Raw genomic sequence first — 14113 nt, 5'->3', positions numbered from 1 at the left:
AGGACCACTTCGAATGGACCCTGGAAGCGGAGGCAGCCTTCGAGGACCTCAAGAGGTACTTCACGAGCCCGCCTGTCATGGTGGTGCCCCGCCCTCGCAAGCCCCTGGTGCTCTACTTAACTGCCACCCCGCATTCAGCCAGCGCGACGCTCGTGGCAGTCCGGGAAGAGCGCACCAGCGCCAGCGCGGGGTCAGATGGCCCGCGCGGGGCCGTGGAGCCCTTATTGCCGCAGGACTGCGCCCCTGAGGCCGCCGCCCCTGAGGCGCCCGAGCCGTGCGCAAGGCAGGTTGCTGTCGATACCCCGCACCTTGTCGAGCATCTGGTGTACTTTGTCAACACATCACTACGGGATGCGTGCCCTATCCTATGCAGCAGAAGCTCCTTATCGCGCTCCTCGTCGCTTCAAGGAAGCTGCGCTATTATTTCCAAGGCCACCCCATCAAGGTTGTTCTGCATACCCGCGGAGAAGGTGCTGCGCAGCCCAAATGCTGCTGGCAGAGTCGCCGAGTGGAACATCGAACTTCGGGCTTTCCAGCTGGAGTTCAATACGTCTAGGGTCATCAAGGGGGCGGCTCTTGCCGACTTCGTGGCGGAGTGGACGGATACTCACGACCAAGGGCTCCGTGAGGACCAGTCCCTCGCGCCTGGTGTAGCACATTGTGTAGCTCTAGTATAGTGTTTCGTTTGTATCTTGAGTTTAGTAACTCCGTTTGAGTTGTTTCTTTTTGCAAACCATAGCTAATCACATATACCTACTGTTAAGATCTAATCCACATGAAAATAATGTTGTTAGGTTTTGTTTTCTATTTAGTTTAGTCATTTGCTTGTTTCAAGATTTATTTGGATCTTTTCTCGTTTTCTCTTTGTTTCGTTTGAGTGATTGCTTATGTATGCTACTGTTTGTCTACGCTAGATTATCCGGAGTGCTAAGCTTGTTACTACGAATCTCTAGAGTTTGCAGTTCGTCAGCAAGGCAAGTTACACTTTGATCATACTCTTCTATACCTAGTTTTTACTATGCATTAGTTTTGCCCCTCAAATATTTGCATGAGTAGGATTAGGAACATGTGGTTTGGTTGTAGTACTTGAGGTAGGAACCTAATAACTTTTGATCGCCCCGGGAATATACGTTATGCTCTATTATTGCTTAGCCATGCTCGTAGACGGGGATTGGATCGTGATACACATGGAAGTTATGAGAGTTATTAATCTTGGATAACATTAAGGTGGAAACTTTAATACACATCTGGGTGGATTGGTTGGGGCACCTGGAGAATCCAGTGTTTGTCCATTTGGGAAATCCCTGAGTACCCGTGTGATTTTTCCTCGGTTCACCACCCATGCTCAAAGGGATCATATGATATTTCATGCCTAGAAACTTCCGTGTGCAGCCACAAGCCATTATGGGCTATGGCATAGTTGAGTAAGTTGTATGAGCTCTTGAAGAGGTGGACTACTAGATGTAGGGGAAAGTAGGTGTACTGGTCTGCCCGGAGTAGAGAGTTAATGCTTCAGAAAGACTATGTCTCGATCTTCCAATCATGGATGCGGTCGAGTCTTGTGGGGAAAAATGCGCAACCTCTGCAGAGTGTATAAACTAATCATGGTTAGCCGTGTCCCTGGTTATGGACATCTTGAGTATCTGAAATTGGATATTATTGTTGATCTCATCACTCTTTAATTAATTGATTGGGTTTAATGTTGATACTTATTTAATTGGGATTTGAGTTGGAGGAACCTTCTCAAATATTGGTACAACTTGGGAGTAGTTTAAATAAATTTATTCCTTTGTTGTAGGGAAAAACTAGCTTTATGCAAAAATCTTAAACTTAGAGCCTCCACCAGCCAAATATTGCATGTAGATATAGTTCTTGCAATCATTGCTTTACAGTGTAACTCTGCCAGCATATTCAATGTGCTAAACTACATGGCTGCAACCTCTCATGTTGCAGACTACTCAGACGATGAATAAGGTGCGATAGGTCATTGTCATGCACTCAGCTATGCCCCTGGAGTTGATGGACTCATTTACCTTTGAAGCTTCCGCAGTTATTTAGTTTAGTTGGCCTTCAACCATGATATTTTTGTGTAATCATACTCTTTATGAGGACTCGATGTAATAAGTGTGTGATTGAACACTGTTATAATTCCCCGAGTACTATATGTGTCAGCATTACCGATCCAGGGATGACACTTAAGCACAGAGACTTCGGTCCATTGGGATCATGGTCGCTACATGTTTACAACCAACTACCGAAAGTCCTGATGTGTTCACGTGTAATCCAGTCGTCACACTGCTCTGGGTGTTTGGAGCGCAGACTATTCTTGTGTACATTGACATACGGGGTCACCAAGGTAGAATTTTGTAGAACTATGTAGTGTGCTTGAGACCAAGAATGCCCATCCCTACATATTATTGAGTCCTCTCGCATGCCTTTTCGAGTCAGTCTCCCCTCATACCATGATTGAGGGAGACCAATCTTCTTAAGGTCAGGAATGAAGTCAACACAAAACCCAATGACATCCTCCGTTTGATGGCCTGTGGAGATGCTTCCTTCTGGCCTAGCACGGTTACAAACATATTTCTTTAAGACTCCCATGAACCTCTCAAAGGGGAACATATTGTGTAGAAATACAGGGCCCAGAATGGCAATCTCGTCGACTAGATGAACTAGGACGTGCATCATGATATTGCAGAAGGATGGTGGGAACACCAGCTCGAAACTGACAAGACATTGCGCCAAATCACTCCTTAACCTTGGTAGCATTTCCGGATCGATCACCTTCTGAGAGATTGCATCGAGGAATGCACATAGCTTCACAATGGCTAATCGAACATTTTTCGGTAGAAGCCCCTCAATGCAACCGGAAGAAGTTGCATCATAATCACGTGGCGGTCATGAGACTTTAGGTTCTGCAACTTTTTCTCTGCCATATTTATTATTCCATTTATATTGGACGAGAAGCCAGACGGGACCTCCATACTGAACATGCATTCTAATAAGATTTCCTTCTCTTCTTTGGTAAGAGTATAGCTGGCAAGACCTTCATACTGCTTTGGAGGCATGCCATCTTTTTCGTGCACATGTTGCTGGTCCTCCCGTGCCTTCGGTGTGTCTTTTGACTTCCCATACATGCCCAAGAAGCCTAGCAGGTTCACACAAATATTCTTCGTCACGTGCATCATGTCGATTGCAGAGTGGACCTCTAGGTCTTTCCAATAGGGTAGGTCCCAAAATACAGATTTCTTCTTCCACATGGGTGCGTGTCCCTCAGTGTCATTGGGAACAAATAGTCCGCTGGGACCCTTTCCAAACATTACTTGTAAATAATTGGCCATAGCAAGTATGTGATTACCAGTACGGACAGCGGGCTTCTTCCGATGATCTGCCCCGCCTTTGAAATGCTTGCCTTTCTTTTGACATTGCTGGTTGGTCGGAAGAAATCGACAATGTCTCAGGTACACATTTTTCATGTATTTGTCCAAATATATACTTTTGGTGTCATCTAAAAAGTGCGTGCATGTGTGGTATCCCTTGTTTGTGTGTCCTGAAAGGTTACTGAGAGTAGGCCAATCATTGATGGTTACAAACAGCAATGCATATAGGTCAAATCCCTGCTGTTTGTGCTCATCCCACACACGTACACCTTATCCATTCCACAGCTGTAAAAGTTCTTCAACTAATGGCCTTAGGTACACATCAATGTCGTTGCCGGGTTACTTAGGGCCTTGGATGAGCACTAGCTGAAGGAAATATGCCCTAGAGGTAATAATAAAGTTATTATTTATTTCCTTATTTCATGAAAAATGTTTATTATTCATGCTAGAATTGTATTAACCGGAAACTTAGTACATGTGTGAATACATAGACAAACAATGTGTCACTAGTATGCCTCTACTTGACTAGCTCGTTGAATCAAAGATGGTTAAGTTTCCTAGCCATAGACATGAATTGTCATTTGATTAATGGGATCACATCATTGGAGAATGATGTGATTGACTTGACCCATTCCATTAGCTTAGCACTTGATCGTTTAGTATGTTGCTATTGCTTTCTTCATGAGTTATACATGTTTCTATGACTATGAGATTATGCAACTCCCGTTTACCGGAGGAACACTTTGTGTGCTACCAAACGTCACAATGTAACTAGGTGATTATAAAGGTGCTTTACAGGTGTCTCCGAAGGTACTTGTTGAGTTGGCGTATTTCGAGATTAGGATTTGTCACTCCGATTGTCGGAGAGGTATCTCTGGGCCCTCTCGGTAATGCACATCACTATAAGCCTTGCAAGCAATGTGACTAATGAGTTAGTTGCGGGACGGTGTATTACGTAACGAGTAAAGAGACTTGACAGTAACGAGATTGAACTAGGTATTGAGATACCGACGATCGAATTTCGGGCAAGTAACATACCAATGACAAAGGGAACAACGTATGTTGTTATGCGGTTTGACCGATAAAGACCTTCATAGAATATGTGGGAGCCAATATGAGCATCCAGGTTCCGCTATTGGTTATTGACCGCAGACGTGTCTCGATCATGTCTACATAGTTCTCGAACTCGTAGGGTCCGCACGCTTAACGTTCGGTGACGATTTATATTATGAGTTATGTGTTTTGATGTACCGAAGATAGTTCGGAGTCCCGAATGAGATCGGGGACATGACGAGGAGTCTCAAAATGGTCGAGATGTAAAGATTGATATATTGGACGACTATATTTGGACACCGGAAAGGTTTCGAGTGATTCAGGTATTTATCGGAGTACCAGAGAGTTACAAGAATTCGCCGGGGAGTATATGGGCCTTATTGGGCGAGAGAGAGAGAGAGAGAGAGAGAGAGAGGCAGGCAGGCTGCGCCCCCCAAAGGCCTAGTCCGAATTGTACTAGGGGGAGGGGCGGCACCCCCTCCTTCCTTCTCTTCTTTCTTCCCTTTCCTTGACTCCTACTCCTACTACATGGAAGGGGGGGGGGAATCCTACTCCCGGTGGGAGTAGGACTCCCCAGGGCGTGCCATAGAGAGGGCCGTCCCCTCCCCTCCTCTCCTCCTTTATATACTGAGGCTAGGGGCACCCCATGATAGACAAGTTGATCTGTTGATCTCTCCCAGCCGTGTGCGGTGCCCCCCTCCACCATATTCCACCTCGGTCATATCGTAGTGGTGCTTAGGCGAAGCCCTGCGTCGGTAGCAACATCATCACCGTCATCAAGCTGTCGTGCTGACGGAACTCTCCCGTGAAGCTGTGCTAGATCGGAGTTCGTGAGACGTCATCGAGCTGAACGTGTGCTGAACTCGGAGGTGTCGTACGTTCGGTACTTGGTTCAGTTGGATCATGAAGACGTACGACTACATCAACTGCGTTGTGCTAACACTTCCGCTTTCGGTCTGTGAGGGTACGTGGACTCACTCTCCCCGCTCGTTGCTATGCATCACCATGATCTTGCGTGTGTGTAGGAAATTTTTGAAATTACCACGTTCCCCAACACTGGCATCATAATGAACTTCCGCTTCATGCATAATGAAAGAGGAAGGTTATATATACATAGAGTCACGGGTCAGGTGCTATGATTGCTGCTCTGCTCCCTAAAAGGATTAATGTCATCCACACTTAAACCAAATCCTACGTTCCTTGCGTCACCTGCAAAGTCCCCCTCCCCCCACGTTATCTCGATTTTTCTCCACTACGACCCATCAGTGGGTACTCTCAACTTCCCGTCTTTCTTACGGTCCACTTTGTGCCATTGCATCAACTTGGCATGCTCGTTGTTTCTGAACAGATGTTTCAACCGTGGTATTATAGGAGCATACCACATCACCTTGGCAGGAACCCTCTTCCTGGGGCGCTCTCCGTCAACATCACCAGGGTCATCTCGTCTGATCTTATACCGCAATGCACCGTATACCGGGCATGCGTTCAAATCCTCGTACGCACCGCAGTAGAGGATGCAGTCATTAGGGCATGCATGTATCTTCTGCACCTCCAATCCTAAAGGGCGTAGAACCTTCTTTGCTCCGTACGTACTGTCGGGCAATTCATTATCCTTTGGGAGCTTCTTCTTCAATATTTTCAGCAGCTTCTCAAATCCATTGTCAGATACACCATTGGCTGCCTTCCATTGCACTAATTCCAGTGTGGTACCAAGCTTTGTGCTGCCATCTTTGCTATTTGGGTACAACCCTATTTTGTGATCCTCTAACATGCGATCGAACTTCAACTTCTCCCTTTCACTTTGGCATTGTCTCTTTTCATCAACAATGACCCGGCGAAGATCATCATCGGGCACATCGTCTGGTTCCTCTTGATCGTCAGCTTTCCCCGTTGCAGCATCACCGTATTCAGGGGGCGGATAGTTGTCATCATCCTCTTCTTCTTCGTTGTCTTCCATCATAACCCTCTTTCTCCGTGCTTGGTCCAAAGAATTATAGTGCGGCATGAAACCCTTCTCAAGCAGGTGGATGTGAAGGGTTTTCCGGTTAGAATAAGACTTCATATTCTCACAGATAGGACATGGACAACACATAAAACCATTCTACTTGTTTGCCTCAGCCACTTCGAGAAAATTATGCACGCCCTTAATATACTCGGAGGTGCGTCTATCACCGTACATCCATATATGGTTCATCTGTGTGCAATATATATAATTAAGTGTGTCAAAAACCATTACAGAACATCATGAATAGAGAAGTGACCAAATTAATAGAAGTTCATCATCACATTAAAACCAAAGTACAGTAGTGATCAAATGTTATTGCTGACAAATAAATACATAAAGTTCATACATAGTTCTCATTGAACAACATATAGCTTTCTAGATCATCTAATTAAACCATACATTAAAACTATGTAAAATATTTCAATGCAACAACAAATGCAATCATAATCACAACTAAGGTAGCAATTGATCCAACGGCATAATGATACCAAGCGTCAGTATGAATGGCATATTTTCTAATCTTTCTAATTTTCAAGCGCATTGCATCCATCTTGATCTTGTGATCATCAACGACATCCGCAACATGCAACTCCAATTTCATCTTCTCCTCAATTCTTTTCAATTTTTTTTCAAGTAATTGTTTTCTTTTTCAGCTAAATTTAACCTCTTGACAATAGGGTCGGTTGGAATTTCCAGTTCACATACCTCCTAGATAAAACCATCTATGTCACGTTGGTCGGTATAATCGTCATAAACACTAAATGAAACAAATAGCTATAAAATATAATATATACCACATTCGAATCATAGACAGGATGAGGGCCGACGGAGGCGGATACCAAAATCATCGCACTATATAATAACAAACAATAATAAAAGTAATAAAATTATACAAGTATCTATCTAAATCATACAAGTAAGATTTTTTTTCTATTAGAAAGAAGATAAGAACAAGAGGCTCACCACGGTGGTGCCGACGACGAGATCGGCGCGGGCGATCAACGGCGGTGAGGACGGGGACGGGACAGGACGGACCGCCAAACCTAGACAAATCTTGAGAAAAATGGAGCCTGGACAAGGAGCTTTGAGAGGAGAAAGCTTAAGTGTGGCTCGGGCATTTCATCGAACACCTCATGTGCATAGGAGGTGAGCTAGAGCACCACAAACCCTCTCATGGCCGGCCAAAAAAACAGAGCACTGGCTCTGTTGTCAGGCAGGGGCGAGGGTATACATATGCCTCTCTTTAGTCTCGATTTGTGGCTAAAACCGGGACTAAAGGACAACCTTTGGTCCCGGTTCAAGCCATCAACCGGGACTAAAGGTGGTGGGCCAGGAGCAAGACCCGTTGGTCCTGGTTCGTGTCTGAAACCGCGACCAAAGGGGTCAGACGAACCGGGACCAATGGCCCCCGAGGCCCGGCCGGCGCCCTGGCCTCACGAACCGGGACTGATGCCCCCTTTGGTCCCGGTTCGTGAGTGAACCGGGATTAATGCCCTTACCCAGACCTCAAACACAGCCCTGTTTTCTACTAGTGGACCTGTGTCAGATCCGACGGCTCGCAAGGCGGCGGATTAAAAGATCCGCTAGCAGACGCATAGCAACCCCCTTTAATTAACATGGATCATTTGCTTTAGTGTGGAAACATCTTGTTGACGAGGTAAATGCAGACATCAGTGTGCAGTGAGGTAAATGCAGACATCAGTGTGCAGTTCATTATCAGTAGGCAGGTTGACAGCTTTGTTAGCTTTAGCAGAAGCAAAAGATATAAAAAAACATGTGTTCGCAATAAAAAGATATAAAAACAGAAAGTAAGCTTTGGAAACTATTCGGACTCGAATTAGTTTGGGGTTTTCACAGAACAGTTCTAAGGTTGTCCATGCAAATTACTATATATAGCTAGTACGACGGCAATAAACTAGCCGTTTTGCTAGCTATTTCTCGAACCAAATAATCTCTCTTTAGTCACAGTGCATCGGGGATACTGATGTAACAACACTCGAGAACTTGAAAACCAGAAAAACGAATGACAAAAGTAATGTACGATATATAGCAGAGGAAATTACTCCATCCGTTCCTAAATAATTGTCTTTCTAGAGATTTCAACAAATGACTACATACGAAGCAAAATGAGTGAATCTACACTTAAAACATGTCTACATACATCCGTATGTTGTAGTCCACTTAAGGTGGCTAGAAGGACAATTATTTGGGAACGGAGGGAGTATTACAGTAGAGACCATACAAATAGATTGCTCAGTGCAGGTAGTCCGTCCCTCAGTAAGAAGGCAAATGAAGCAAATCAATGTCCACGGAAGGAGGCCTTGGGTGCAGCTGCACGGCGTTCCTAAACGCAGACTGAACTTCAAGATTCACTTGTTTAGGAGATTCCTTCTTCGCGCAGACTACAAATAAACTGATTCGCTCGAGGGCTAAGAGGTGCTCCATGCCGGCTGGTGTAGCTCCACCCCACTCCGGCGCGCTGAGTTCCAGACTGAGTTCTCGTAGCTTGGGCATAGCTCCTGCCTCGAAACCCAGATATGATGTAACATCTTCATCAGAAAATCTAAGGCGATCCAGAACTGGAAATAAGCCCTTGCTGATGATTAAAGCCTCTTCTTTAGGGCATGCCACAACTCTAAGGACGAGATCCACAAGGGATGGCAGTCCTCCAATAATAGTAATCCCATTAGTTTTCGTCTTGCTAACAGATACTTCCAGGCTACGCAGGCAATGGAGATCACCGATCCATTTAGGAAATCTCAAAAACCTCCACATGCCAAGGTCCATTTGCTCGATAAGGACAGGCGGATCTGAAATTGAGCCTATAACGTCATCCTTATCATTGTGAGGGCCTGTTATCTGGAGATATTTGAGGTTGCGTAGCTTACAAATGGAAGATACCAAAGCATCAACCTTCACCTTCTCCAGATTGCACTGACTACGCTTACCAAGGCACAGACTCCTCAGATTAGTCAGCTTACCGATGCCCTCAATAGCCTCCCGTGAACTCATCTCCAGTCTGAAACCATTGAGTGTGCGAAGTGATTCCATGATCCCAATCCTTTCAGGTAGCCCTATGGTCCCACAACTACCCATTGTCAGATTAGACAAGCGGGGCAAGTGCACTATGTCTGACGGGACGCTTCCATATGCTACATCCATGGTATCCAAATGCACAAGCCCCTGAATTTCAGTGGGAAGCTTTGCATAGTGAGGGTATGAAACCCTCAAATACCTCAGCCAAAACAATTGGCTGATAGCAGTAAGGTCGAGACGTGAAGCCCCTCTCATCATTGGATATTCAAAGCATAACACACGGATATACTTTAACAGACAAAGACGAGGTATGGACTTGCAATTGCCAAACCATATCAATGACCGAACTTGTGATGTGCTATCCGAAACTGTCCATGATATTGTTTCTCTTGTTGTTATATCAACAGTTGAGATCAGGGATAACCGACGGATCTTGTACGTGCAGTCACGCAGTCTTGTCATGTCTTCAGAAGTATATGCCACAGTATTAAAATTATCTTCTGCACACTTGCTTAGGATCAAATCCAGCATCATATCATGTATTTTGTAATGCACTCCCCCGTATTGAACCATTACAGGCTGAATTAGGCTTCTGTTGACAAGCTCATTGAAATAACTTATTCCAACATCCTCCAAATTCGTTCCATGCAAATTACTGACAAAGCCTTCGGCTACCCATTTTTGGACTAGATCATCCCTCATAATCTCATAGTCCTCTGGATACATGCCAAGGTAAAGAAAACAAGTGCGGAGATGAAGAGGAAGATTCACATAGCTGAGGTTTAATATACTCCTCATCTCTTTCAGTGTGGGATTTATGGCAAAATGGGCACCTAGAGAACTCTGTATGTTCTCCCAGTCATTTCTTGATCTTTCTTGACGACATGCTAAGAGGCTGGCTATAGTAATAATTGCCAGTGGCAATCCACCACACTTCTTCAAAATTTCATTTGAAACTTCTTCAAAATTAGATGGGCACATGTTTTCGGACCCAAATACTCTGTTCATGAATAACTTTCTCGAATCTTCAGAGCTGAGGGGCTTCATTCTGTAAATGTGCTCACAGTGATAAGAACATGCTGAGATTGCAACGCCTTCCAGTCGTGTGGTTACTATTACTCTACTTCCGTTGCCATTTTCTGGGAAGGCACATCTTATAATCTCCCATGCTCCTTGATCCCACAAGTCATCAACTATAATAATATACCTGTTGAATATGGCGTCGATATTACATTAGGAGACAACTAAAAATATTGCAGATGAAAGCATCAATAAAATAAAATAAACTTGGGAAAAACATAAACTGAATTCCATCAAATGTCATTCTTAAGGCTAAGTTAGGCATATTTATGTAATATTCAAGCCAAAATAACACCAACTCCCAAAACCACAAAATGAATTTAGCATATAAGTGGTATGAAGCGATGCATGTGCATGACTATTTGTTGGTTCTTAAAATGTTTCGACTTTCAAAATAGCAGGTTTTACATATATTTTCCATCAAACAGATTATTCATATTTTCCATGACAAGTTATTTTGTTGCAGTACGATGACACATGCAGTACTGAGAGCGGTCAATACATATATGTTTGCAATTTTTCCCTAGACCATTTTTTATATTTGCAGATCAACGAAAAAGATTCCTAATATAACACCTCGCCATTAAAAGAACACTTCATACAAAGCTTATTGGGCTTTAGATTTCCAAATGTAATTTAAATATTTACTGGTCAAGATATTAACTCAGCATATTTGTGTAATGTTACATACAGGTAACCTACTTGGCCACATTGAAAACTTTAGTTCTGACAAATATTTACTAAGAACCTACAAGCTCAGTATAGTGGCAGATGAGCAGGCCATTATTCGAACTTCAATTTTGCATAGTGATCTAATATCACGTATAATAAACGACTACCATATAATGAACAAACCAATCATCATTTGGCAGTCCAAATTATAATTGTCATGTTCTAAAGATTTCCGTGTACTTGTAAAATGTAGACACGGTACAAATGACCTAGGGGATTTATTTGTTTAGGTGAAGTGGAATTGATGGATTCTGCAAACTGATCTTGTACTATTACGTATAAACTGCCAACAAGATAGTGTTCTAAATTTCAGTATTGTATAAATGAACCATCGGCTGGCTCATGATCTTGGACGGCAACTTGACTGTAAGGCGTTCTTGCACTTCTCCCTTGGTTACTTTATGCAAGCAATTTACCCTCTCACATTCTTTGGTCAATAATTAATCTAATAATATGCAAGTTATGTTGCAAAATTTTGGTATTGTTGGATCAATGTTGAAACACAACTTTTCAATTCTAGTGATATTATAATGATAAATGAATTGTTTTATATAAATTCATAGTCAAATCTCATATATGGGAAGCAAAATACCCCTTACATTTGGAAACATAGAGTATAAATAAAGTTAAACAATTCATCACAACTAGCCTGCAGAAGTGCAAAAATGCTTGTAGAAGTAAAGATGTAAGCATACCTTTTGTTTGCAAGGTGTTCTCTAATTTGGCCGATGATATCTTGCACCTCACAAGTACCAGATGACACATTTGTCCCAAGCTTTACTCTTAGGCTATTGAGTAGCCGTGTCATGTCTGGTTTTTGGGAGACGAAAATAAATGCCTTAGAGTCAAATTGCCCTTCAAGATCATCATACACCTGATTAGCAAGTGTAGTTTTACCCAATCCTCCGAATCCCACAATGGACACTACCTTGAGCTTCTTCTCGGTGACTGTCAACAAATTGGCAACCTCCTTCTTTGGGTCATCAGTACCCACAAGTCCAGCAGCGTCTTTGTAGATCGCTGAAATCCGAGGATCAATATCCACAAAGCCACAACTAGTATTGCAATCATCAATCTTGTACCTGGAATTGATTAGAATGTCAAAGAGGAAATTACAATTGCATATGTTTCTCACAAAGTGTTGCACCTCAGGCCATGTGCCCGTCATTTCCCCATCCTTCATTTTGGAGGCTTATGGCCGAAAGACCCACTCCAACCCCTCCCCACCATCCACATCTTCATTTTAGGGTACCCTATCCCACCCTAACCCCCTCCCCAAATGTAAGAGGGGGGGATATAACCTCCAAACCCCTCTCTCATTTCCCCAACCAATAGAAAGTTCCTTTTCGACACCATTTGTGCAACTCTCACCCCGATAGCGCATCACTGCTCGCTACCACTGCATGGTGTCGGATGTTACCATCCACACACAATCGTCACTTGCTCGACGTCTTCTCCTCCCTACCGATCCCTCCCCCCTCTTCACGGTCGTGCTATCGACACATCCGCCGACCGCACTCCACATATATGGGCATTTTCTCAGACTGAACATGTAGGTTTCGTTTCTTTTACTTTTTCTTTCGTTTGTGCTGTTCTAATGCAGAAATGATCATTGAGAATGAGCAAGTTCAGTAGGAAGATTTGTCGTTTGATAGTATTGGACAGACTATCGTACCATACCGTGCTCGTGCTCAAGGTGTTACTCGAGAGAGTACTTGAGACGCATTGCCAGATTTGTGACATGAAGATTCATTCGCAAGTTCGAGATGATCTAGTGGTGCATATGTGGAAACGCCATCGTGCAGTATAATTTTCTTTGAATGTCTTAGAACTGTTTGGCATGTCTATGTTGACAACTACCATGCTTTCAGAAGATATAGATGAAAAAGAGAGAAAAAACAATAGAGGGGGATTTGGTGGATAAGATTGGAATACCATGCAAAATATGAGGGAAAGGCCTTTTAATACACGGTGTTTAGGGGGAAATTTGGAGACTCTGATTGAAGTAACTCTTAGGCAAAAGCCTTTTATATTTATTGTCTAAAACGAAGCATAACTGTGACGTCATCTATGTTGTGTCCAAAACATGCAAGGGAAATTAATTCAAACACTGTACCTTCTAATACAAAAAATAGACATCATTTTGTGGACCAAGAGCAGTAAATCTTGTGGTACCTTATTCGTCGTTCGTTCGCCTCTACTGCAAGAGCCTTGAGCTCATGGATCTTGCCAGCAATCCGGTGACGCGCCCGCAGTGTCTTCAGGCGCCGAGCAGTCCTCTTGACGAAGCCAGCACCGGCGTTGGCATCGGCACCTCCAATATCCTGCATGAAGTCATCGATGCAATTCTCCATGTCGTAGGCCATCTCCCTGACATGGTCCCTCCAGTTCTTGGTATCTGGCTCGAGCTTTTCCATGAACTCCAGCTTCTCAAGGGCAGCGTTCATGGCGCTGAGCTCGTCCTTGAGAAAAGCCACCTCCTTCCTCGCTCCTTTGAGTTTCTTGTACCTGTCTCCCATCAACGTGGTGAGCTTGCTGATGAGGGGGTTCATCACCCCCGTCGCGGCGCTCACGATTGGCGTTGCCATCTCGAGCTTAGTCTCCTTCCTCTCTCGGTTGACTTGCGAGCTAGCTGCGGTTGTGTGCAGTGTGCGCGTGACAAGCAAAGGTTGGTGAAGTGAGCTGCCTAACTCGATGGTGACATCTAGGAGTATATACTACTGCAATCCTGTAAATCCATATTATTTTCGTAAGTCCCTCCTCGAGATCCACATTCATTTGTTAGTATAAAACAGTCTGTCGACTGCATTGTAAATTATTTACACTG

General features: G+C 43.8%; 1 protein-coding gene across 1 annotated transcript; it reads right to left on the bottom strand.

Annotated features, from left to right (window-relative positions):
- Positions 1–8554: 8554 nt before the first annotated feature.
- On the bottom strand, positions 8555–13879 carry LOC119321999 (disease resistance protein RGA5-like). The gene is made up of 3 exons (XM_037595496.1): positions 13462–13879; positions 11982–12368; positions 8555–10681 (listed from the first exon to the last, which is right to left on the bottom strand). Exons 1-3 carry the CDS (start codon positions 13872–13874, stop codon positions 8713–8715), a joined length of 2769 nt encoding a protein of 922 aa, XP_037451393.1. The 5' UTR covers positions 13875–13879; the 3' UTR covers positions 8555–8712.
- Between the last annotated feature and the right edge of the window lie 234 nt (positions 13880–14113).

The sequence above is a fragment of the Triticum dicoccoides genome, chromosome 6B (assembly GCF_002162155.2).
Source record: "Triticum dicoccoides isolate Atlit2015 ecotype Zavitan chromosome 6B, WEW_v2.0, whole genome shotgun sequence".
NCBI classification, from domain to species: Eukaryota; Viridiplantae; Streptophyta; class Magnoliopsida; order Poales; family Poaceae; genus Triticum; species Triticum dicoccoides.
This window is presented reverse-complemented; position numbering and strand designations above follow the sequence as displayed.